We start from the raw sequence: 25947 nt of genomic DNA on the forward strand, positions 1-25947 counted from the left end.
ATCTTATACAGAACATTACATTACACTGGCCATCTTTTTCCTGCATTAGCCATGAGGTTCAGTGTGGCTTACAAATTGATCAGAAAATTGAAAGACAAGAAATGTGATTACATAGCTGGAGATATAGCAGTATATATATGCAACACATTCAGGAACAATACAATCTCTGTATTGCTTGAAAATCAGGAATTTTTGAAATAGAAAAGATTTTAAAGCACTTCTAAATAAACTATATAAAGACCTAACTGCTGCCAGTAAAATATTCCACCAGTGAGAAGTCAAGAGAAAGTAGCTGAGTGAAAAGTTTTAAAAACAATATTCTTACAATTGGAAGAAATATGATTTAAAAATTCCTAGAACAAAACTCAACATTCCTATTGAGCAAATTAATAAGCCCCTGCATATAGCTGGGAGTAATTTCTTGTATTGTTTGAAAAGTAAGGGTGCAGAGCTTAAACAATGATTGAGCCTCTACAGGTAACCAGTGAAGCCTTAGCAGCAACAGTGATGCTCTTTCAAACTTTGATACTTTACATATCAGATGGGCAAATGTATTTTACACCATCTGAAGTTTAGACAGCAAAGATGTCTTACATACAGTGTATAGAGAGTAACAAAAGAGAGTGTAAAACAGCATACAAGCATGAACAGAAACAAAAGAAAGCAACACTGGGCCTTCAGGATTCAGATAAATGCAGTCCTTTTTATTCTGAAAATGACCCGACACCGGCCGTGTTTCGGCGTACAAACGCCTGCCTCAAGGGTCTAAATTAAAAACATATAAATTTAAAATATATATATTAAAAAATCATACATCATTGTTTATAAAAACAGACATTACATATATACAAATCTTATTTTGAAACTATATGCAAAAATTTATAAAAATTAAATGAATACAGTGTCAACTTCGCAAAACAAGCAAAATATTTAGACAAATGAGGAATAAGTAATTCAAAAAAAGGGTGATGCAAAAAGGAGAACCACTACCATGTAAAATCATTGGATGAATAATGTAATACAGAGGGAGACAAATACTATAAAAAAGAAGGAAAATAAATACTCCAGTCTTACCAACAGTCCTTATGGATAAAGTCACAGAGAGTTGGGGGAAAAAAAAAAAACAATCAGTGTGTATTGCCTAGTATAAACAAAAACAAAACAGTCAGAGTGTGTTACCTACCTGCTTATAATCGAAAGAGAAAAACGCCTATATTGCGACCCAAATTGGGAGATGGGAGTCTTTCTCCTGTGGGCGCCCAAATCGGTATAATCGAAAGCCGATTTTTGGCGTTTCCAACTGCAATCCGTCGCGGAAACGGGTAAAGTTGATGGGGGCGTGTCGGAGGCGTGGTGAAGGCGGAACTGGGGTGTGGTTATCGGCCGAGGAGAGATGGGCGTCTTTAGCTGATAAACGAAAAAAAAAGGCGTTTTGACCGCAATTTTGAGTCACTTTTTTTGGACCCTTTTTTTTTCCACGAACAGGTCCCAAAAAAGTGCCCCAACTGCCCAGATGACCACTGGAGGGAATCGGGGATGACCTCCCCAGACTACTACTACTACTACTACTATTTAGCATTTCTATAGCGCTACAAGGCGTACGCAGCGCTGCACAAACATAGAAGAAAGACAGTCCCTGCTCAAAGAGCTTACAATCTACAGACTCCCCCAGTGGTCGCTAACCCCTCCCACCAAAAAGAAAACACTTTAAAAACTTTTTTTCCAGCCTTTATGCCAGCCTCAAATGCTGTACCCACCTCCATGACAGCAGAATGTGTTCTATCCTCTGACAGCCTTTCCCTGGTTCTGATGTGGCTCTCGGGTGACTGTGACACCTTTTCTGTTAAGGGCACTGCAGAGTCACATCAGCAATGCATTGTGGTGGGTGTAGGGTATTGGGCTCCGTGATTCCACTAGCTTGTGTTGCATGCTCACGATGTTGGTAGTTGGTAGGCTCTACTCCCATGGTGCTTTTCCCTCTGCTTACTGGGTCAGAGTGTGCCCTGTTTTGTTTCCGGTAGTCCATGAGGTAGTGGCCATTTTTGTAAGACACGTTTAGATCCCTTTCACGTGTTAGCCACGTTACAGAACTTAGTTCTTACCTTGAATGTGGCTGAAAGAGGGCATTGTACACCATTCTGCCAGCTCTGACCTACTGCTCATCTCAGTACCAGCGAGACTCGTTGCCAGTGGGGCACAACCTCTGATCTGCAGTTAACTGTGAGTAAGCATGCTTATTCCAATAGAGGACGTTTTTGGAGAGATTAGTCTTCAGGTGTCAACTGGTGTGCCAATGTTATATAGCAGCAACAAGTCCTAGAGGCCTGCGTGTATGCAGGTCCCTGGAGCACTTTTAGTGGGTACCGCAGTGCACTTCAGCCAGGTGGACCCAGGCCCATCCCCCCCCTACCTGTAACACTTGTGCTGGTAAATGGGAGGTCTTCAAAACCCACTGTACCCACATGTAGGTGCCCCCTTTCACCCCTAAGAACTATGGTAGTGTTGTACATTTGTGGGTAGTGGGTTTTGGGGGAGGGGGGTTGGGTGCTCAGCACCCGTGGTAAGGGAGCTATGCATGTGGGAGCTTTTTCTGAAGTCCACCGCACTGACCTCTAGGGTGCCCAGTTGGTGTCCTGGCATGTCAGGGGGGGCCAGTGTACTACGAATCCTGGCCCCTCCCATGACCAAATGGCTTGAATTAGGACGTTTTTGAGCTGGGCGTTTTTAGTTTCCATTATCGCTAAAAAAAACAAATGCCCAGCTGAAAAACGCCCATTTTTTTCGATAATACGGTCTGTCCCGCCTCTTCACGTACCCGTTTACGGACATAGACGCCCATGGAGATAGGCGTTCGCATTCGATTATGCCCCTCCTAGTATCTCTACAGGAAGTTGCAGTAGAGAGCACAGGACACGGCAGAAGGAAGGCCACAGAGCCAACTTGTGTGACTCGCTGCCACTGCAGGAAAATTACAAGCAATGGGTGGAAAGAAATTACAGACCCGCAGGGAGGAGGATGGGAAAGGAGACAGTGCGGTCTGGACCCATGGGAGGGAGGAAGGGGGGCTGTAGATAAATGAGAAAGGTGTTGGACGCATGGGAGGAGGGGGGCGAGAGGGAAATGAGAAAGGTGCTGGACCCATGGGAGGAGGGAGGGACTGGAGGGTAATGAGAAAGATGCTGGACCCACAGGTAGGGAGGAGGGAAGGAAAGAGAAGGGATTGAGATGCAAGACCAAGGGGATGAAGGAAGAGGGAGTCAGATACCACAGCAGGAAGGAGAAAGGAAAGGAGGGAAGACAGGTGAGCCAGATGCTGGAAGGGATGGGAGGAGTAAGGGAGAAAAACTGGGTGGGGTTGGAGAGGAATGTGGAAGAGGGAGAAGCTGGACATAGGGAGGTAACACAAACAGAGGAGAAATGATATGCATGGGGGGCATAGGGACAGGGACACAAAGGGGAGATGCTGAGTGGGGATGGTATATGGACACAGTAGGGCAATAGGGGAGATGTTAACCATGGGGGAGAATAGGAACTCAGAAAGAAGATGTGTGGCACAGGGACATAGATGAGTTATGTTCGACACAGGGAGAGGATAGGGATATAGAGAGGTGATGATGGATGTGGGGATATGAACACAGGGGAGATACTGGACAGGGACTAGAAAAGGGAGATGTTGAGCATGGGGGGCAATAGGGACACAGAGGTAGATGGCGGGCATGGAGAGAGAAGAGATGTCAAATGGACAGGAGAACCTGGTGAGTGAGTTAAGACCGAGGGAAGCAGAAACCAGAACCTGAGACCAACAAGACTTAAAAAATAAAATGACTAGATACAAAAGGTAGAAAAAATAATTTTATTTTCTATTTTGTGATTAAAGTATGTCAGATTTGAAATGTATATCCTGCCAGAGCTGGTGTTAGACATGGCTGGGGCCCACGGCAGAAAACTAAGAGGGTATCCCAAAGCCACCAGGCTGCACTTTCTTCAGCTTCCAGCAGGCTTGAGGCTCTCTCTGGTCAGGGGCCATGGGCAGTTGCCCTAGTCACAATCCTTTAACACTATCCTTAGCATGTTCCATCTTTATATTTTGCACAGTACAAGAGTAAATGCATCTCTTTCTATATCTCTGGTGTTGTACTACATAACTGTTCGAGGCAGAGGCGTAACTAGGGGGGGGGGGGCGCCAAGGGAGCAGCCGCTCCGTCGAATGGACTTCTGCCAGCACCTATTTTTTGCGTGATCCGTCGCATTTAAAACACGCGCCGGTGCTGTCGATGGTCTGCTCTCCGCTCCCCCTGCACCTTCAACCTGGCTATGCTTCTGGTTCAAGACATGTACAGATGAGGTCAGAGCTTGCGGGAATGGGGACAGGGGCGGGGCGGGAATGGGGACAGAGCTTGGGGGGACAAGGATGGAGCTCACAGGCACAGGGCAGGGACAAGGACAAAGCTCATGGGGCTGGGGACAAACTTTGTCCCTGTGTCATTCACTATTTTGAGGTTTTGGAGGAATGACCTTATGTTCCATATGATTACTATTGCCTTCTGATTTGTCTACTTCTAATCTATTTCTTATGTTTATTTTTTTGGTGGGGGAGGGTTGTTTGTATGAGGATGCAGGGAGGAAAGTTTCCATTTATCACTCATAACTAAAGAATCAATTTATAGCAGCAGTGTTGGTCTAAAACAATTAACTGATCATCTTCTTAGTATAAAGAATGCTTTCCTGTAAACTGAGCCTAGTGTGCCTAGCTTATTTATTTTCCTATACAGCACTACAGAGGTAACATAATTGTAATACAGCAAGGTCAAAAGAGGGTTAAAGAAGTAAGTGTTGAGGGGGAGGGAATCAGTGTTTACATTTATACAGTACTATAACTGCACTACATATCTATGGTACTGCATGTATTGTAACTACTAACTTGCTGTTGTTTTTTTTATTCCCATTATGTTCAACACTATTTCCTTCACAATGTGCATGTGTTGGGGTGACCTTTGAACTTTTCATTGGTTGTATTCCATGCAACCTTAATTATGCATAGTTTTCGGTGACAAACTCACTCAGGATAGTACATTTGGTGAAGGTCAAAAATCTGCAGGTACCCCTAAGACTTCTCGAAGAGGAAAATTGAATAGAGAAAAAGATAAACAATCAGCTACTAGACCTGGATCTCAGGTAAGGGTAACTTCCTGTCATATGGAGTGAATGTTACAATATTTATAACTATGTAATGATGATTTGATATTTATATTTTTCAGCCAATCGAAAATTTGATAGCTGGCATTTCCAGTAAACTGTACAAGAGAGTTATTTTCTCTTTCACTTTGCATTTCTTCCAGAGAAGTCATGCAAAATTATACCGCCCAATATTCAAATGAAAATGGCCGTTAAAATAGCACTTAAGTAGTTATCCGGCAATATTCAGTGCCAAATAGCCAGCTATCTGGCACTGAATATTACCGCTTAGTGGCTTAAAGATAGCCAGTTATATTGCGCGATATAACCGGCTAGCCGCCGATTTTTAAAGTGAGAGCGGCCATATTTGGCCTCCACAATAGGTGGAATAACTTTGGCCAGTCTCACTTTAAGCAGCCAGAGCTGAATATCAGCATTGCCAGTTAAAATTGGACCGGCCAAAGTTAAACTGGATATTCAATGCCAGTCACCGGAAATTAAGGTATTAATCCGCAAACGAACCTTTTCCGGAGATGGGAAGGCGGTAGAACTAGAGGACATGAAATGAGATTGAAGGGGGACAGACTCAAGAAAAATGTCAGGAAGTTTTTTTTCACGGAGAGAGTGGTGGCTTCCCTCCCGCGGGAGGTGGTGGAGATGAAAACGGTAACGGAATTCAAACATGTGTGGGATAAACATAAAGGAATCCTGTTCGGAAGGAATGGATCCTCAGGAGCTTAGCGGAGATTGGATGGCAGAACCGGTGGTGGGAGGTGGGGCTAGTGCAGGGGTTGACTTCTACAGTCTGTGCCCTGAAAAAGACAGATACAAATCAAGGTAAGGTATACACAAAAAGTAGCACATATGAGTTATATTGTTGGGCAGACTGGATGGACCGTGCAGGTCTTTTTCTGCCGTCACCTACTATGTTACTATGGAAACGGACTGTCATTGAATGTCCAGGTTTAGTGCCGATTGCAGGAGACAGCCCAGCTATCTCCCACTGTTTGAATATCGGGGCCATAGTCAAAACCATCCAGAGTCACAAAGATTTGATGTTTATTTAATCAAGCTTTCTGGATTGCCTTATCAATCAAGATTGTTCAAGACAATACATAATATAAAATAGAATTAAATATGCAGTACACATAAAATATACCATACAAAACAATATTAAATAAATACAGTCATTCATCCTGAACTCCATGGCAGTGGCCAAGTTTATCAGCCATACCCTTCAGTAAGTTCCCTCAAAGAAAGGACCAACTGGTCAATATTCAGTCCATGGCGTTCAGTGTTTTTTTAAAATTTGACTGCCGCAGGCATAATTAGCTCTGGATATTCAATACCAGGCCATATGCGGGCAGTAGCAATGAATATCTGGAGCTAATTAATAGATGGAACTGGTTTTGACTGTCTGAAAACATCCATAGTCAAGCCTATCCTTAAGACATCGACAGCTGACCCTCTTATTCCCTCAAATTATTGGCCTAGTTAAAATTTGCCTTTTCTGACCAAAGTACTAGAGAAAATCATATTTTTTCAACTTAGCATTCAGAAGTTGTTTTGGTACTCCATCCCCATCAGTCCAGGTTCAGTCACGGTTTCAGTACAGAGACAGTGCTGACCTCTCTCCTTAGTGAGATCTACAGGAAACTTGATAAAGGCTTTATTGCCCTGGCAATTTCATTAGACCTGTCTGCCGCCTTTGATGTCCTTGATCATGGTCTGCTTCTTAACTGCCTTGCTGCTATTGGTTTTAAAGATTTAGTTTTAAAGATTTTAGTTTTAAAGATTTAGATTTAGAGCATTTTCCATCTCACAGATAGGCTGCAGAGAATACCTTCTCCTGCTTTAGACTTGGCCTGGCCTCGGAATGACATCCTGTAGTGTATCTCCTATCAAACTGAGCTCTCTTTTTCATCAAGCACTGCCATTTCCTCCCCTCACCCTCCCCGCTGACAGTTTGAACTTCGTGGGTGTGGCTTGGATCTCTTTCAGGGAGAGAAAACTAACAACTTATAGCAGCAGCTTCGGAGAGCATTTTCCATCTCACGGATAGGCTGCAGAGAATACCTTCTCCTGCTTCCACCCACCCTACCCCTCTACCCACCCACCCCTAGAGTGACATGTCTTATATAACCTCCCTATCAACCCACTCATTACTTTACCTCACCCATTTCTATTCTTCTATCACCTTCTCCCACTACTCCAACCAGAGTTACACCTAATCACACTGACCACCCTTCAACATCTTCTGTCCTTCTGTGACTGTTCTCTTGTGCTTGACTGCTTAAATATTTTAAATTTAAATGCTTTACTTTTTGTCTATTAGATTGTAAGCTCTTTGAGCAGGGACTGTCTTTCTTCTGTGTTTGTACAGCGCTGCGTACACTTTGTAGCGCTCTAGAAATGTTAAATAGTAGTAGTAGTAGTTCTTAAATGGTTTACCTCTTTTCTTCAAAGCCATATACATTCAAGGCCTCAATGTACAATAATTAATCAGATTCTTATCCTCTATTGTGTGGAGCCCTTCAAGGCTCCATACTCTCTCCAATTCTTCTTCAATATTTTCCTGAGCCCTCTGGCTACCTTAATACAATCCTCAGGCATGAGTACCTACTTTTACATGGACAACATTTTTTATTATTCATTATACCACCAATAGCAGTCTTAATTTGGTCCCCTTGCAAAACTGTTTAAATAATGTGGCAAATGGTTACAGGAGCATCACCTAATTCTAAATCCACAAAAGACCACACAGCATGTTGGATCACAGGTCACGCCCCTGACCCTTCACTTTCACACATTCTGTTCAGTGCACCAGTCCAGCCTGTGAGTCAGGTCAAGTATCTGGGAGTTATCCTTGACTCAAAACTAAGTTTCTCTTAACAGATTTCTTCAGTAATACAGTCTGAGTATTGCTTGCAAGTCTGGTCACCATATCTCAAAAAAGATATAGCAGAATTAGAAAAGTTTCAAAGAAAGGTGACCAAAATGATAAAGGAGATGGAACTCCTCTCATATAAGGAAAGGCTAAACAGGTTAGAACTCCTCAGCTTGGAAAAGAGATGGCTGAGGGCAGTGGTGTGCTTGTAAAATTTTAACAACAGGCTCTCTCCCCGGTCCACCTCGGCGCCCCCCCCATCCACCTCTGCGCCCCCCCCAAAAAAATTGCAGAGCTAGCTATAGCCGGGGGGGGGGGGGGGGGGGGGCAATGCATTACTCTCTCCAGGAAAAAAAAATTAAATGATCCCAGGTTCCAATCTAATTCATGTTTAATATGGGATAAAATGCCATAAATAAGTAAATAAATATAAACTTTTAATGTTCAGCACCTGATTCTCAAAGTGGACTTATTCCAAACACTATAATGAAAATAAAATTATTTTTTTCTACCTTTGTTGTCTGGTGACTTTGTTTCTCTGATCATGCTGGCCCAGTATCTGATTCTGCTGCTCTCTATCTGTTCCCTTGACTCCGTTTCCAGGGCTTCCTTTCCATTTATTTCTTTTCTTTCCTCCTTTCTTCATCATTTCTGGTCCTCTGCAGACTTGACTGTACAGTGGATCCAGCTTCTGCCTATTTTCTCCATCCATGTGCAGTTTCTCTCCTCACTTCCTTTTCCCTCATCTAATCTCCTTCCTCTATCTTCCCTCCATGTCCAGCATTTCTTCTCTCTCCCTTCCCTCCCCTCCATCAATGTCCTGAAACTCTCCTCTCTCCCCTGTCCTCCTCTATCCATCCATACCCAGCAATTCTCTTCTGTCCCCTGCCCCCCTACACATCCATGCCCAGCAATTGTCTTCTCTCCTCTGCCTCCCTCTATCCATCCATGCCCAGCAATTGTTTTCTCTCCCCTGCCCCCCTCTACCCATCCATGCCCAGCGATTCCCCTCCCTCCCCTGCCCTCCCCTCCCGCTCCCATCCATGTCCAGCGATTCTCCTCCCTCCCCTGCCCTTCCCTCCTGCTCCCATCCATGTCCAGCAATTCTCCTCCCTCTCCTGCACTGCCCTCCCACTCCCATCTATGTCCAATGATTTTCCTCCCTCCCCTGCCCTCCCCTCCCGCTCCCATCCATGTCCAATGATTTTCCTCCCTCCCCTCCCGCTCCCATCTCATGTCCAGCGATTTTCCTCCCTCCCCTGCCCTCCCCTCCCATCTCATGTCCAGCGATTTTCCTCCCTCCCCTGCCCTCCCCTCCCGCTCCCATCTCATGTCCAGCGATTTTCCTCCCTCCCCTGCCCTCCCCTCCCGCTCCCATCTATGTCCAATGATTTTCCTCCCTCCCCTGCTTTCCCCTCCCGCTCCCATCCATGTCCAATGATTTTCCTCCCTCCCCTGCCCTCCCATCCCGCTCCGATCTCATATCCAGCGATTCTCCTCCCTGCCCTGCCCTCCCCTCACGCTCCCAAACATGCCCAGCGATTGCTCTTCGCCCCCACCGTCCCCTCCCGCTCCCATCCATCTTTTTTAAATACCTCCTCGCTGTTGAAGCGCCGCGTTAAAGTCCTGCTGCTGCTGCCCAAGCTTTTTCTCAGTTTGCTGTAGTATCATACGTCAGAAGGCGGGACTAAGGGCACGAAGTTCACGCGAAGAACTACAGCAAACTGAGAAAAAGCTTGGGCAGCAGCAGCAGGGCTTTAATGCGGCGCTTCAACGGCGAGGAGGTATTTAAAAAAAGATGGAGGGGACGGTGGGGGCGAAGGGCAATCGCTGGGCATGTTTGGGAGCGGGAGGGGAGGTAAGCATGGCGCCCTCCTGCCATGCTTACCTCCTGCAATGGATCCGGCTCGCCCCAAACAACAACCGGCTCGCAAGAGCTGTCAAACTTTAACAAGCGGCTCTTGCGAGCCGGAGCGAGCCGGCTCCAGCACACCACTGGCTGAGGGGGGATATGATTGAGGTGTACAAAATCCTGAGTGGTGTAGAATGGGTAGAAGTGAATCAATTTTTTACTCTTTCAATTGACATCAAACAAAATAAAACATGGAAAAGAAAACACAGACTGAAAAGAAAAGAAGGGCACATTTCCCTGTAATATATCCAGCTGCAAGCTATGCCAAAACATTTCACAGGACCCCACAGTCATTCACAAAGGAAAAATATTCAACATAAAGGAATCTTTCACATGCTTATCTTCCAATGTGATATATATCATTCAGTGTAAAAAATGTAACGAAGGATGCTATATTGGAGAAACAGGCCAGATGCTTAAGACAAGATTCAATCTGCACAGACATCACATGAAGATAGCCGGTGCCAGTCAGGTTCCCACCCTGGTGGGCCAGCATTTTACAAGACCAGGACACTGCACCAGTGATTTCATAGTTAGAATCCTGAAAGGTAACTTTAAAACAATAAAGGAACGTAAGACCTTTGAAGTCAGAATGATTGAATATTTTGACACCCAACAGACAGGACTTAACAAGGATCTGGGTTTTCTAGCCCATTATAAACCATAACATTGTATTTCTCTGTTTATCACCCTCCTCTCACCTACCCACACCCATCCTAAATGCTTTGATGTCCCCATACATACCTCCTACCAACCCCCACCCTCCCACTCTGTCAGACTGTCAAAGTAATGCTTGGATGTCTCATATATTGTGATAAACACAGGCCTGCCCTACCCTGAGGAGGCCGCTAGAGGGCGCTTTTATATCAGTAATAGGAAAATGATCATCAGGGTAATGGCCTGAATGGGCCAGCAGAGGGAGCACCAGCTGAGGCCTGTTAAGAGAAAGACACCCAGAGGGTGCTGGACTCTTCCAGAACTAGGAAGAGGGGCCCAGAAGGGTGTGGTGGGCTAGTAGCAGCCCTATATAAACCGTACCTCCTGAGGAGCTAGGGGAGAAATGCAACGCCTGGAACCTGAGGATTACAAGAGGGAGAAAGTGAAGGAAGTAACCTGCTGAAGGAGAGCTCCTGGAAGAGTTGAGAGAAGGTTCCCTCAAAAAACCTAAGAGGTACTTACCTGGCTGTGGACAGGATTTATGACATTATGTATGGTGTGAAGTGAAAGTACCTAACAGCCGTGGGGTGGAGGATAGGAAAATAAAGCTGTAGAGAGTGAAGAGTGTCCTATCCAGGGGTGGAGGCTGTGAGACACTGAGACCCAGGTTCCCCACAGTAGATGGGCTCAGTGAGAGAACTTGTGATAAGTGAATAACGGCTGGAAAGAAGGGGTTTCCACAAGACTGACATATAGTCTAATAAACTGATATTGCATTTTGATGACTGTCTCATTTGCATATTTCTGAAGGCTGGAGAAGCAGAGTTATAGTCCCAGGGAAATGCAGTGGGTCACTGTCCATGAGCAAGAGGAGTGACCGGGGCATGTTGGACATAACTGGAAGGAGTTCCAAGGGGAAGGAAGGCAGGTCTGAGCAGTCACCCTGAGTGAAGCAGGAACCCAGGATATTGAGATGGGTGCCTGCAAGCCACTAGGAAAAGACCAGCTGGAGTCTTGCTCAAGAGCCAGAGGCTAGTGAGGGCAGGTGGAGAGCAAGAAGTGCATGCGTCTTTCAAGCTGTTCAGAAGCTGAGCGCAGGTAAACCTGGATGGGAACCAAGGATAACTTTACAAATGGCACCCCATTGTTGAACATCCATCGGAAGACAAGGATATCAAAGGATCCCTGCTACCATTGGCAGTTGAGTTCCCCTGTCTGAAAGCTGAAGCCAAGGGAAGAGCAGAGGGTTGTTTGGACCCAGGCAGTAATTGTATCCCCAGGGAAGGGTGCTGAAAGGCCAACGGACTACAGGCTGGTTCTGGGGGGACCAAAGAACTCAAAGTGAAGCCGAGGGGAAAAGGCATCAGTCTCCAGAGGAGGTCTCCTGTGTGGGGATAGTGGGAGCAGTCAAGTTCCAGAGGTGAGTCAGCGGAGTTCCACGAGGTCTCCTGTGTGGAGATAGGGGGAGCAGTCGAGCTCCGGAGGCGAGTCGGCGGAGTTCCATGAGGTCTCCTGTGTGGGGATAGTGGGAGTGGTCGAGTTTTGGAGGCGAGTCGGGGAAGTTCCAGAGACCAGACGAGTGGCCAGAGTGTGGAGGTGGTGTCCGGGAGGTTCCTGAAGCCCATGGAGGGGGCCAACGCTGACAAAGGCGCATTACCCGCCTACCCAGGTAAAGGGTACCTAGGGGGGAGGCAGGAGAGGATCCAGTAAGCTGAGAAGAGCAGTTCATGTAAATGATAGAAAGGCTTGTTCTTGTGGAAATTCTGGTACGAGTTTAAGGAGTAGAGAAAGTGTATGACCAGGGAAACAGACAGTCCGCACTTGGATTCTTCTCTTGTATTACAGGCTGCATCCCATCAGACGGTCGAGGAGGACGTCGGAGGAAGGCGGAGACGGTTCAGACCGGAGAGAGAAGTCCGGAGGCCCAAGGAGCCGGAGCCCAATTCGCCAGCAGAAGGCATGGACATGGCAGAGTTGGACACCATGATCCAGGTTCTGGGACTTGGAGGGGGACTGTGTTACTATGTTTAGAGACTGTTGGGACATTGTGTAAGCCTGAAGGGGTGTCGTGGGAGGACAGGACCCTGAGGAGAAGAGCAGAGATTGAGCCAGAGTGTGACCAATGTGGGGAAATGGGCCATGTTGGGAAGTGGTATCTGGCAGTATGCAGTTCAGAGGATGAACTGGGAGACTGGGAGGAGATAGGAAATCCTACAGTCGGTTGGTTGGGGTTAAGTGACATGGCAGGCCAGAGGAAGCCAAAGGCCATGGGAGTCGGGAGGTGACCCATTCCTCGGGGGCAAACTGCATGGGTAGGCCGGGAACCCAAGGGGAAAAAGGGGTCTGCAGGGAAGAGGGGCAGGAGGAACTCGCTGCAGAGAAAGCACCCCATGTCCCAGGGGGAGGGGAGGCCACCCATCTGGAAAGTGCCAAGAGGGAGGATGGGTGCCTGGACAAGGAAGGAAAACCCCAGTTGCAGGATAGTGGAAGTCCTGCTAAGAAGGGTAAACCCTCTAGGAAGGGGAAAGGGGGTGTAGACCCAGGTGAGAACTTCCCAGGTGACAGGATAAAGAGTAGTCCTGATTGTGGAGGGGAAGTCAATATACACTGTGAGCAGGGGGGTGAGACAGCTGAAGATAAAGTAGGCTGCCCAGGCTACGGTGAGGACCGGGCAGTATTTCCAGGGGGTGGGGGACCAGGGAGAGTTGCCCCAAGGGAGAAATACTGGGAGGCCCGGGAAAAGCATGAGAACCCGCTGTTAAAATCCCTTACAGAGAGGGTCTGGCAGATAGAAGGGGAATTACAGGCCCTATGTAAACCGGGGGAAGCCTATAAACACCCGGAGCAATGTCTGAGGGAGGTCCTGGAACTAAACAAAGGACTAATGTTAACTTTAGTGGGCAATATACAGCAGCAGCAGGAGGCGTCCCAGAAAGTGATGGAGAATAGTCTGAGGGAGAATGAACAGAAATGGGTCCTATTCAAGTCAGCTTGTAAGGAAGAGATGGCTGCTTCAAGGCATGCCTTAGAGGCCAAATTGGCAGAGTCCCTTAGGCAGAAGGAAGGCTATGAGGCACTGCTAGCCACGGTTAGGGCTGAGCTGCGCACAGAAGTTAAGCTAATGGAGGAAAGGGAAGCAGAAGTAGCCTGTCTTACAACTACCTTGAAAGAAAGAGGCCCAAGACTTAAAGGAGACCTAATTGGCAATGCTGCAATCCACCCATGAACAGGAGGTAAGGGACCTCACAGACAAATTGCAACAAGACCAGGAGCAGAGGGTATCCCTAATTAAAACTGAGTTCCAGAATGCTCGCCAGGAGTGGCATAAAGAGCAGGAGGCCCTGAGGGATATTATTAAGGAGATAGGTACACTTCAGCAAACAACTATAGGAGAGCTGAGGGGGTTTTTAACCCAGGTAAAGGCTTGGCTGGGAGAAGTAATGGGCCAGCAGGAAAGCCAGCTGAGGGAAGTATAACAGGGGTATGATAGAGTTGTGGTAGAGTTAACTGAGGCCTTGCAGCAGACCCAAGCTGAGTGGGCTGTAGAGAGACAGCAAGCCAAAGAGACCACAGAAAGGGCAGAAAGAGGTAGGGAGGCCATGGAAGAGAAGTGCAGAGTGCTGACCCTAGCAGTTGATGTTCTCTTCCAGGATGGGCAAGGGAGGTTAAGAGAGCTTCAGGAAGCCCACTCCTGCATTGTAGACCTCCAGGAAAAGCCCAAGGGGAAGGAGCAACCAGGAGGGGTCAGTAAACTCCTGCCCGGGAGTAAGGATCAGGATAGGGAGAGTCAGAAGGACTCTGTTAAAACCACAGGGAGAGGTGGTGTAAAGTTTAAAGTGGGTGAGAAACCCGGGAAGGGCCAGCAGTAAAGGGAAGAGGCTGGCCAGAGGAGGGAAAGGCTCTGGCCCCAGAAGAAAGGGTTGATCCTAGGGCCCAGATACCGCACTTTATAGAGTCGAGGGAGGAAAGAGCTCCTAGGCAGGGGACACCGGCTCAGGAAGAGTGCCAGGGGGAGACCAGATCACCTGGAGGCTGGGAGAAGTCCTGTACAAAAGGGGGTTATCCTATACCAAAAGGGAGGGATAGGAGATGCCTAAGAGTATCAGGGAAAAGGAGACTTAAGACCCTACACACAACCCACAAATACGCATTGGGGCCTAGTAGGCGAAGAAGTGCAGCCCAGGGTTGTAGCAAGGAGAAGGGTTTGATTAGAAGTTTCCCTGAGGTGCTAAGGGCACTAGGCCTGAGGAAAGTATGCCCGAAACCTAGAGGGAAGAAGGGGTTGTGCCCATGGGTTAGGAAAGTGGGCAAAGAAATTAGACGCAGAGGCCTAAGTAAGCAGAAAAAGAAAGGAAGGAGGATCCTTGAGGGCCTAGGGGTTACGGATGAAGGGCCCCTAGAGAAAATCAGGGCCTTTGTGTTAGGGCGGGCCACAGAATATAAAGCCTTCCTGAGAATCCCTCCTAAAAGAGATAGGGGACAGATGGAGCCTGCCCCCAAGAGAAGTTAGGGGAGGCAGGAATTGCTGCTGCTCAAAGAAGATATTTGAGGGAGCAGCAATATCATAAGGGTGGGGATAAGTGATAAACACAGGCCTGCCCTACCCTGAGGAGGCCACTAGAGGGCGCTCCTACCAGTAATAGGAAAATGGTCATCAGAGTAATGGCCTGAATGGGCCAGCAGAGGGAGCACCAGCTGAGGCCTGTTATGATGTGAAGTGACAGCCGTGGGGTGGAGGATAGGACGATAAAAGTTGTGGAGAGTGAAGTGTCCTATCCAGGGGTGGAGGCTGTTAGACACTGAGACTCAGGTTCCCCACAGTAGATGGGCTTAGTGAGAGAACTTGTGATAAATGAATAACGGCTAGAAAGAAGGGGTTTCCACAAGACTGAAGTATAGTCTAATAAATTGAATTTGCATTTTGATGACTCTCATTTGCATAGTTATAGTCCAGGGAAATGCAGTCGGTCACTGTCCGTGAGCAAGAGGAGTGGCCAGGGCATGTTGGACATAACTGGAAGGAGTTCCAGGGGGAAGGAAGGCAGGTCTGAGCAGTCACCCTGAGTGAAGCAGGAACCCAGGATATTGAGATGGGTGCCTGCAAGCTACTAGGAAAAGACCAGCTGGAGTCTTGCAAGAGTCAGGGGCTAGTGAAGCCAGGTGGAGAGCAAGAAGTGCATGCGTCTTTCAAGCTGTTCAGAAGCTGAGCGCAGGTAAACCTGGATGCGAACCAAGGATAACTTCCTTGTTGCCAGAGGATTTAGTAACAGTGGTTAGCATATCTGGTTTAAAAAAGGATTGGACAAGTTCTTGGAGGAAAAGTCCATAGTCTGTTATTGAGATGGATATGGGGGAAGCCACTTGGATTGGTAGCATGGAATCTTGCTACTATTGGGATTCTGTAAAGTACTTGTGACCTGGATTGGCCACTGTTGGAAGCAGGATACTGGGCTAGATAGACCATCGGTCTGATCCAGATATGGCTATTCTATGTTTTTATGTTTTTCATGATCTTTGTAAAATTAGATCTGTTAGAGGTTTTCTGGATTTCAATTCATTACATACTCAGTACCATGCATTTATAGGGTCATGACTTGATTATTGTAATGTTATTTATGCAGATATGCCTAAACCAGAATTAAAAAGACTTCAAACACTGCAGCTCATCTATTATCTCATACCAGATGAGGCGACCACATTTATTTATTTAGTTAGTTAGTTAGTTAGTTAGTTAGTTATTCAGTCTTGTATCCCACTATTATCCAAAAAGAAATTTCAGTTCAAAGTGACTTACAGTTTACATTTTGGTGGAGTTACAATAGTGTTGTGCAACGTGGAGAGGGCATCTATAGTCTGTGTGTACATAAGTAATGCCACACTGGGAAAAGACCAAGGGTCCATCGGGCCCAGCATCCTGTGTGGTTATTCATAGTCTTTGAAGAGACAGATTTGACGTGGAAAAGGTAGTGGTAGCTTTTGTGTTCAGTTGTACAGTTTTGGTGTTTATTCATATAGTTTTGAAGAAGTAGATTTGAAAGGAAGGTGATGATATCTTTGTGATTAGCTGTAGAATTTTTTGAAGAGGTAGGTTTTCATATCATTTCTGAATTGAAGATTTGTGATGCTTCTTATGGAACCCAGGTAGCTAAATCCTGTTGTGTAGATAATTCCTAGCATCCTGTTTGCACACTGAGCAGAAGATTTCAGTGTATTATCTACAATGACACCTAGGGCTGGCCAGACTTATACGGTCTATGCACTAAAGAGGACAGTACAAATAAAAAAAGTAGCACATATGAATTTATCTTCTTGGGCAGACTGGATGGACCGTGCAGGTCTTTTTCTGCCGTCATCTACTATGTTACTATGTAGATCTTTTTCTTGTTTGCTGGACCCTAGCATCAGGTAACTATGATTCGGATTATTCTTTCTAATGTGCATCACCTTACATTTGTCATCTGCCATTTAGATGCCCAGTCATTTGCATATTTAATCACCTCACTCATCATTCTGATTTCCATATCATTTATAAATATGTGAAATAGCAGCGGTCCCAGTACAGATCCCTGCGGCACTCCACTGTTCACCCTCCTCCATTGAGAAAAATGACCATTTAAACCTACCCTCTGTTTTCTGTCTAATAACCAATTTCTAATCCACACCAGAACATTGCCTCCTATCCCATGACTCTTTAATTTTCTCAGGAGTCTCTCAAGAGTGTAGATCTGAAAGCAACTTATTTTTAAAATAAATACATAAATAAATTGACACATGGTGGAAAATCTCAGAGGTGTGAATAATTCCTCAAACTTGGACACAGTCATTCTTGGAAGCTTTCTTAACCTCCCACTCTGAGCCAATCTGCTTTCAGGTCTCACCTTACTAATATCATTGAGGAAATACAGTGACCTGTCAGGCCTTAGCTAGTGCTGTCTTCTGAATTGATTCAGCTGGACCACATAATCATAGAAACCTTTGATTAATACTGAAGTTGTGTCAAAGTTCAGTTGTGAAGTTCATTAACACTAACAGGTCCATCACACATTGGTTTCTTGATTAGTTGTTTCTTAGCTCATTGTTGATTATGTCAGGGCAAGAAATAAGTTGACACCCTTCACCAGTTTCAGTGTCAGCATATGAAGGCTTTATGAAGGCAATTCGGTTACAGAGTGCCTCCATTTAGACACCTCAAGGGGGTATGGTAGGAGCATATTCTATAATGAAACCTGGGCACCTAGGTTCCATTATAAAATACTAGGTGCTGATACTGTGTAATGCTAACATTTAGGTGCCTGCACTTATACCACCATAGAGCTGATGTAAGATCATAAGAACAGCCATACTGAGTCACACCAATGGTCCATCCAGCCCAGTATCCTAACAGTGGCCAATCCAGGTCACAAGTACCTGGCAGAAACCCAAATAGTAGCAACATTCCATGCTACCAATACCAGGGACAGCAATGGCTTCCCCATGTCTATCTCAATAGCAGACTACATAGAAGACTATGGACTTTTCCTCCAGGAACTTGTCCAAATCTTTTTTAAACCCAGATATGCTATCGCTGTTACCCCTTCCTCTAGCAATGAGTTCCAACTCTTCGTTGAGTGAAAAAATATTTCCTACTCTTTGTATTTCCATGAAACTTCATTGAGTGTCCCCTTGTCTTTGCACTTTTTGAAAAAGTAAAAAATCGATTCATGTTTACCCATTCTACACCACTCAGGATTTTGTAGACCTCAATCATATCTCCTCTCAGCTGTCTCTTTTCCAAACTGAAGAGTCTTAACCTCTTTAGCTTTTCCTCATATGAGAGGAGTTCCATCCCCTATTGGTCACTCTTCTTTAAACCTTTTCTAATTCCATTGTATCCATCCCCTATTGGTCACTGTTCTTTAAAAGTTTTCTAATTCCATTATATCTATTTTTGAGATATGGTGACCAGAATTGAACGCAGTACTCAAGGTGAGATCCCATCATGGAGTGACACAGGCATTATAGTATTCTTAGTTTTATTTACCATCACTTTCCTAATAATTCCTAGAATTCTGTTTGTTTTCTTGGCTGCCGCCACACACTTGGCAGAAAATGTCAATGTATTGTCTAGAAGGACACCTAGAGCTTTTTCTTGGGTGCTGACTCCCAATGTGCATCACTTTCTATTTGCCCACATTAAATTGCATCTGCCATTTGGATGCCCAGTCTTCCCATTTCCTAAGGTCTTCCTGCAATTTTTCACATTCCGCATGTGTTTTAACAACATTGAATAGTTTTGTGTCATCTGCAAATTTAATCACCTCACTTGTTGTTTCAATTCCAGATCATTTATAAATATGTTAAACAGTACTGGTCCCACTATAGATCCCTGCATCACTCCCTTATTCACCCTCCTCCATTGAGAAAAATGGCCATTTAACCCTACCCTCTGTTTTCTGTCCAATAACCAATTCCTAATCCACAGGAGGACATTGCCTCCTATCACATGACTTTTTAATTTTCTCTGAAGTGTCTCATGAGGAACTTTGTCAAAAGCTTTCTGAAAATCTAGATATACTACATCAACCAGCTCACCTTTATGCCTTCAAAGAAATGAAGTCAGTTGATGAGGCAATACTTCCCTTGGCTGAATCCATGCTGCCTCTGTTCCATTAAACCATGTTTGTCTGTATTTCGTACTTTTATTCTTTATCATAGTTTCCAGTGTTTTGCCTGCCACTAAAGTCAGGCTTACCAGTCTGTAAATTCCCCTGGAACCTTTTTTTAAAATCAATGTTACATTGGCCACCCTCCAATCTTGAGGTACTATGGACGATTTTAATGACAGGTTAAAATCTAAATGTGGCAGGGATGCATATAACAGTATCCTGTAAGTTATGTGCATATATGAAAGCTCCACTCATGTCCCACCCATGCTCCTACCCTGCACTAAGTTAAGTGGGTATTTCTCTGGGGCTCCCCCTTCCCTGTTGTGGATTCATTTAAATATGTGGTGATTTATAATTGACTATCAACTTGCCTTCTGTGAACAGATTGCTGCTACTGTTAGGAAACGCTTTTATACCTTTCCAAATTTGTACATTAACGTTGTAACATAGTAGATGATGGCAGATAAATACCTGTATGGTCCATCCAGTTTGCTCAATAAGATAAACTCATTGCATATGGTATGAAGTGATGCATCATACAGTATGTATACCTGATCTTGATTTATCCTTATAGTGAACTTGGGTTCAGAATAATTTCTCTTTTATATATATATATATATATATATATATATATATATACATATACACTTTAAAAAAATGCTAAAGTGTTTTAAATTGTTTTAAATGTGCTCAGACCATACCGTTTACACCCATTATATCCCCAAGAGGAATATGTAGTGGTGTCACAATGGAACCATCATTGCACATGTGATGTTCCACCTCCTAATATTTGTGTATGTACATACAGCTGCGCCCAAGTAGATCTTACTCACCGATGTATGCGTATATCTATAATACATATTGTAAAGTGGATCCTCTTCCCTCAGCGATTGCAGCTCTCCACAACCTGAAGAACACCTTCCAGTACTGCTCCTTTTTTCCTCAGAACAATGAGGCTTTTTATTGCCTAGGAGGGGCTTCCCTCCCTCCCTCAGTTGTGGCCCCAAAACACAAAACAAAACACAGATATCATTCACCTTCCTCAATCCGGTTAGTTTCCCAGTCCAGGCTTCCACAGCTGCTTCCTCTCCCTCCCTCCTGGGGAAGAGTAGCAGCAAATAATTAAAAAAAAAAAAATACCCTGTTCAGTGTAGCGGGGTTTTCCAAAACACAGTTCACTTTTAGCCCAGCCTTACTCCACTGCTCAGTTTAGCCAGGCTTTCAAAATACAGTTCAGTTCTAGCCAAGCTTTCCAAAACACAGCTCAATTGAGCCAGGCTTTCAAAAAAACACAGTGCAGTTCTAGCCAAGCTTTCCAAAACACAGCTCAATTGAGCCAGGCTTTCAAAAAAACACAGTGCAGTTCTAGCCAAGCTTTCCAAAACACAGCTCAATTTAGCCAGGCTTTTCAAAACACAGTTCAGGTCTAGCCAAGCTTTCAAAATACAGTTCAGTTCTAGCCAAGCTTTCCAAAACACAGCTCAATTTAGCCAGGCTTTCAAAACACACAGTAATGGCTTTGCGCGGGCTCAAAGCCTAGGGTCCCACCCTCTTGGTCAGTCATACTCCTACCTGACCTCCTCCCGCTTGACCCGGCTTGGCCCCGCTACTTCCTTGGCTTTCGCTGAGCCAGAGCCGAAAAGTCCATCGGCTCTTCCAGGGTGTTCTCCGGTTCAGTCAACTCCATAGGGCAAGGCTCACTCTCTGCCTCTCTCTCCTCAGGAGCCCAATCCATATTCTCCTCGCCCCGCCCTCCTCCCAGCTGCTCACCCTTTCTTTCATTAAAGCTCTTTGGTGGCTCTTCTTTCTCCACCCACCTGTTCCACCACCTCTTCCACCAGGTTGGAGAATCAGCCTTATTCCTTCCCCTGCGGCCCTCCTCTGGAGACTCCTGGGAATGCACATAGTTTCTTTTATCCCCGGTCTCCCTTGGGGCATGCTGGGAGTTGTAGTTCTTTATTTCTAGTTTTTTCCTGGGGAATGCCTGCCTATAACGGGGGTATTCTGGCCTATCCCAGGGTTCCTTTGGGGCCTGTCCTACATACTCTTTACATACCCCCCCCCCTTAAATTTCCACCCCCGCATTCTTTTTCCTCCTCCTCCTCCACCCGGGACAGAGCATCAACATTTCCTAAACATCGCCCGGGACGATGCTCCACAGCATATTGGAAAGGCTGCAATGCTAAGTACCATCGCATTAGTCTCCCATTATTATTCTTCATTACATTCAACCATTTTAGGGGAGCATGGTCCGTTACCAACTTAAATTTTCTCCCTTCTAAATAGACACTACACTCCTGCACTGCCCATCGTATGGCTAAACACTCCTTTTCTATGGTGGAGTAATGTTCCTCATGAGGCAGGAGCTTCCGGCTTAAATAAAGCACCGGGTGTTCCTCCCCTTCATGCTCTTGGGACAGCACTGCGCCTAACCCCCTCCCCGAAGCATCTGTTTGAAGGACAAAGGGCTTTTCAAAATCAACTGCTTTCAGCACAGGTTCCTGGCACAGGGCCCTCTGCATCTGTTCAAATGCCCTCAACTCCTCCCCTCCCCACCTCAAGTGGTCCGGATTCTTCCCCCTCAGCATGTCATTCAAGGGAGTGGCCATTACGGAAAAATGAGGGATGAACCTGCGGTAATACCCTACCATCCCCAGGAATCTACGCAATTGTTTCTTGGTGTTTGGTTTGGGAAACTCTTGTGTTGCAAAATAACTCTCCTCTCGTGTGTCTGGGCAAAAAACTCTTTATTTGGGAGTCAATCCCCTTCTTATATACTCTATGAATATTCATGGATATTACATGTATTATCATTACTATTGGTTACATTTTGCTTACACAACCATGATCATGCATTGCTTACAAGAACAACTCTACATGAACAGCTCGTGAACCTGCTCAGGAATGTACAAACATCACCTGCTATTCTGCTACTTTCTCAGGAAAGAACAAAAACATCACATGCTAGATTCTCAGGAATATACAAAACATCATCTGCTGCCTGTATCCAAATACATTCTATCTACATCTCCACCTTTTTTTTTTTTTTTTTTTTTTTTTTTAATGAAATCTCCGTGGTGTGCCAGCTGGAGATGGAGGTGGAGATGTTTGTAATAGCTTATAAACATATTGAGCAGAGTGACGTGTTGGAGCGAATGGACGAGGAAAACATAAAGAAAAAAGGTTAGGAATGCATTGTATACAACAGCAAAAAATAGTGAAAACAAAAATACCAATGACTAAATACTGGATAATAGGGCGGAGCCAGGTCCAAGGGATCCATTGCCACAATTGATCCCATACATCAGAGAGTAGGTTATTATGAATAGTAATATGAGTAGTTAAATTCCGTAGGAAAGCTAATTGTTTGTCAATGGCCTTTGAATTGTCAGATAAATTAAAACAGCACATGTCCTGAAACTCTTCGCAACCATGATGGTTAAGTAATAAAAGATAATCAATGGCTGCTCGATTTTGTAAAACTCCATGACGTAATTGCTGTTGCTCAGCATTAAGTAAACTAATAGCAGTGGAGGTTGCATTGATTGATTTAATTGCCCAACAGGCTAATTCACGAATATTTTTTGCATTTGCCGCTGCCAATGCAGGGACACCTATTAATGAAAATGCAAGTGCCAGATATTCAGTTTGACTCAGAAATTTAACATTATCATTGCAATTGGCAGCAAGGGTCATACGCTTGGATCGCATATGTGAGGAGTTAGAAAATAAAATATGTTTACTGGGAAGTACCATAGTGAGTCGACTTAGACAGCATGTAGTACCATCAGATATATTAGCTGGAATATAATTAAAGGTATACATTCCACATGACCAAAACCAGCCAGGGGGTAAATGAGTAAATTTATAAATATATGAAACATTTTCGTAGGAGCTACAATTTAACAAAGTTGGTCCAAAATTAACACAATTTGATCGGGTACAATTAACCATACGAGCACATGTCATATTGATACTAGCTATTTGATTGGTTCTCACATGCATTGCCAAAGTAGGCGGCAACAGGGTTTGTGTTCCCCAATTATGGTATTCATAAGAAGCATTTCGATAGGATGAATTAACAGGAAGCTGTGAATAAAACCAAGTATCATTTTGCATATCTTTAGGATCATGACATACTGGAATCAGGCAAGTTGCCAAAACTTCTCCAACTGCCTTTTGATGAGAAAGACAGAAATCAGTTTGGTTCAGTGAAATTGCAAACGCTTCCCAAATATTTTTTGTGGGAAGTAATTGTGACTGTCCACAAGGTATGTACAAACAACAACACAGTAGAAGCAATGTAATGGAATTAGCATTAAGCGCTGCAATAATAGCCACTACGAAGTTATCATCAGTCTTTTCAATATGAGCTTTTTCTAAAGTCTCTGTAGCTTGTTGACTCAAGGCTTTAATTTGTCCCCAAGTAACAGGAGCATTAGGTTGACGAGTCACTGACCGTTTGCGTGTTTGCATCTGCGGTCCTTGAAGGGTGAGTGTGAAATTGGGAATTGGGTTGTGAAGACCTTGATGCCACGACATGAGGTTTCACCCACTTTGCTGGAATCCACACCGGGCCAGAATCTGTTTGAACAGCAGCGTAACCACGACCCCAGGTAAGGAGAGGCACAGGGGAACTCCACTGATCAGAAGGTAGTTGTCGGTATATGACCAAAGGACGAGATAAAGGTGGGGCAGGAGTACGAAAATGTTGTTCAAATCTGGAAGAAAAAGTTTTTGTAGCAGGATTATTGATGAGATTGAGATGATTCAGTGTGTAAAGGATTTGTGCTAAGCATTCATCAATGCTTACTCTATGACGGAGAATACCGTCTTTTTTTGTAGTCAGATTACTTAAAGCAGTTTTCAGTGTGCGATTAGCACGTTCAACAATAGCTTGACCAGTGGAGTTATAGGGGATACCAAAAAGGTGCTCAATATGCCAGAGGGTCAGGAACTCCTGTAAGGAGGTGGAAGTATAAGCAGGGGCATTGTCTGTCTTGAGAGTTTTAGGAACACCCATGACCGCAAAAGTTTGGAGAAGATGAGAGCGGACATGAGATGTAGTTTCCCCTTTTTGTGCAGTGACCCACAAAAATCCAGAATGAGTATCAACAACCACATGAAGCTTAGACCATTGACCAAAAGGGGGAAAGTGAGTAACGTCCATTTGCCAGAGGCTATTAACTTCCAGACCACGAGGATTAACTCCAGGAAAAAAGGTAGTAGGAGCTGAAAAGGAACATTGTGGACAATTTTTGATAATAGCTCTAGCTTCTTCTAAAGAAATTTGAAACTGGCGAGCTAGGCTAGGTGCATTTTGATGATGAAGTTCATGACTGCAGTGTGCTGTGGAGAAAAAATGAAGATGGCGATCCGCTCGAGCATTCCCTTCAGACAGACCACCAGGAAAAGGTTGATGACTGCGGATATGACCTATAAAGAGAGAAGAAAGGCGATTCTCCAAGTAACCTTGGAGGGTTAACAGTAAAGCATAAAAAGAGGCATCCATATAATGATATACCAAAAGTTGAGGGAAATAGGCACGAAATGGTTGCAAGGCTTGATGAACATAGTATTGACAAATAGTGGGTGAATTTAACATTCCCTGGGGCAAAACTTTCCAACAATACCTAGTAGTAGGGTGTGCATTATTGTAAACAGGTACAGTAAAAGCAAAGTATTTATAATCTTTTTCCTGGAGAGGAATTGAAAAAAAACAATCCTTCAGATCTATAATAGCTAATTGATAATCATAAGGAATCAAATTAGGATTTGGAATACCACATTGTAACGGGCCCATTGGTTCTAAAATCGCATTAATAGCTCGTAGGTCATGTAAAAATCTCCATTTTCCGGATTTTTTCTTGATCACAAATACCGGAGTATTATATGGAGAATTGGTAGGCTCAATGTGATTTAATTGTAATTGTTCTTCCACCAATTGATGTAAAATCAACAGTTTTTCTCTGGTAATCGGCCACTGCTCTACCCAAACAGGTTTGTCAGTTTTCCATTCCAAAGGAAGAGAAAAAGACATATTTATGAACTGTTAATCAGGTAGGATCAATGATGCATCTAATTGTTCCAAAAGGTCACGACCCCATAAATTAAAGGGTACTTGTAAAATACAGGGCTTAATATGTCCTAGAACCTTGGTATCGTTAGGATATGTAATAGATAACCATTGAGAACTTTGGGAGGCTGACTGAGTTCCCCCTATTCCTGTCACATGTGAAGTATCTTCAATGGGCCATTCCACAGGCCATTGTTTATAAGCTATGACAGAAACATCCGCCCCGGTATCTAATATACCAACAAAGGGCTTTTGTTGCAATAAAAATTGAGCAGTGGGTCGTGCATTAGAAACCGGTTTTAAAACTGCACTTACCTGTCGCGTAGATCCAAAGCCCCCTGTACGAGAGACAGTAGAAGGAATAGGTGCTGTAAAATATGGTAAAATAATTAATTGTGCCCACGAGTCCCCGGGAGAAATTGTTAAAGGTGATGAGGACCATACTTGAATTTTAACAATGCCTGTGTAATCAGCATCAATAACTCCAGGGATAACATGAATACCTGCCTTCGATGCAGAGGAGCGAGGTAATACTAAACCTACAGTAGCCGCTGGAATGGGTCCTTTAAAGGTAGTATTATATACCAAAACTTCA

The 25947-nt window shown here is 44.6% G+C and overlaps 1 protein-coding gene across 1 annotated transcript in view; it reads left to right on the plus strand.

Moving 5' to 3' along the window:
• The window catches only part of ADGB (androglobin), a 738031-nt gene that overhangs the window by 624560 nt on the left and 87524 nt on the right, over positions 1-25947 (plus strand). Inside the window, exon 30 of the mRNA XM_030198035.1 lies at positions 5042-5175. Within this exon, the coding sequence (XP_030053895.1) occupies positions 5042-5175 (134 nt within the window). The remainder of the gene's footprint in view (positions 1-5041; positions 5176-25947) is intronic.

The sequence above is a fragment of the Microcaecilia unicolor genome, chromosome 3 (genome assembly GCF_901765095.1).
Source record: "Microcaecilia unicolor chromosome 3, aMicUni1.1, whole genome shotgun sequence".
Taxonomy (NCBI): Eukaryota; Metazoa; Chordata; class Amphibia; order Gymnophiona; family Siphonopidae; genus Microcaecilia; species Microcaecilia unicolor.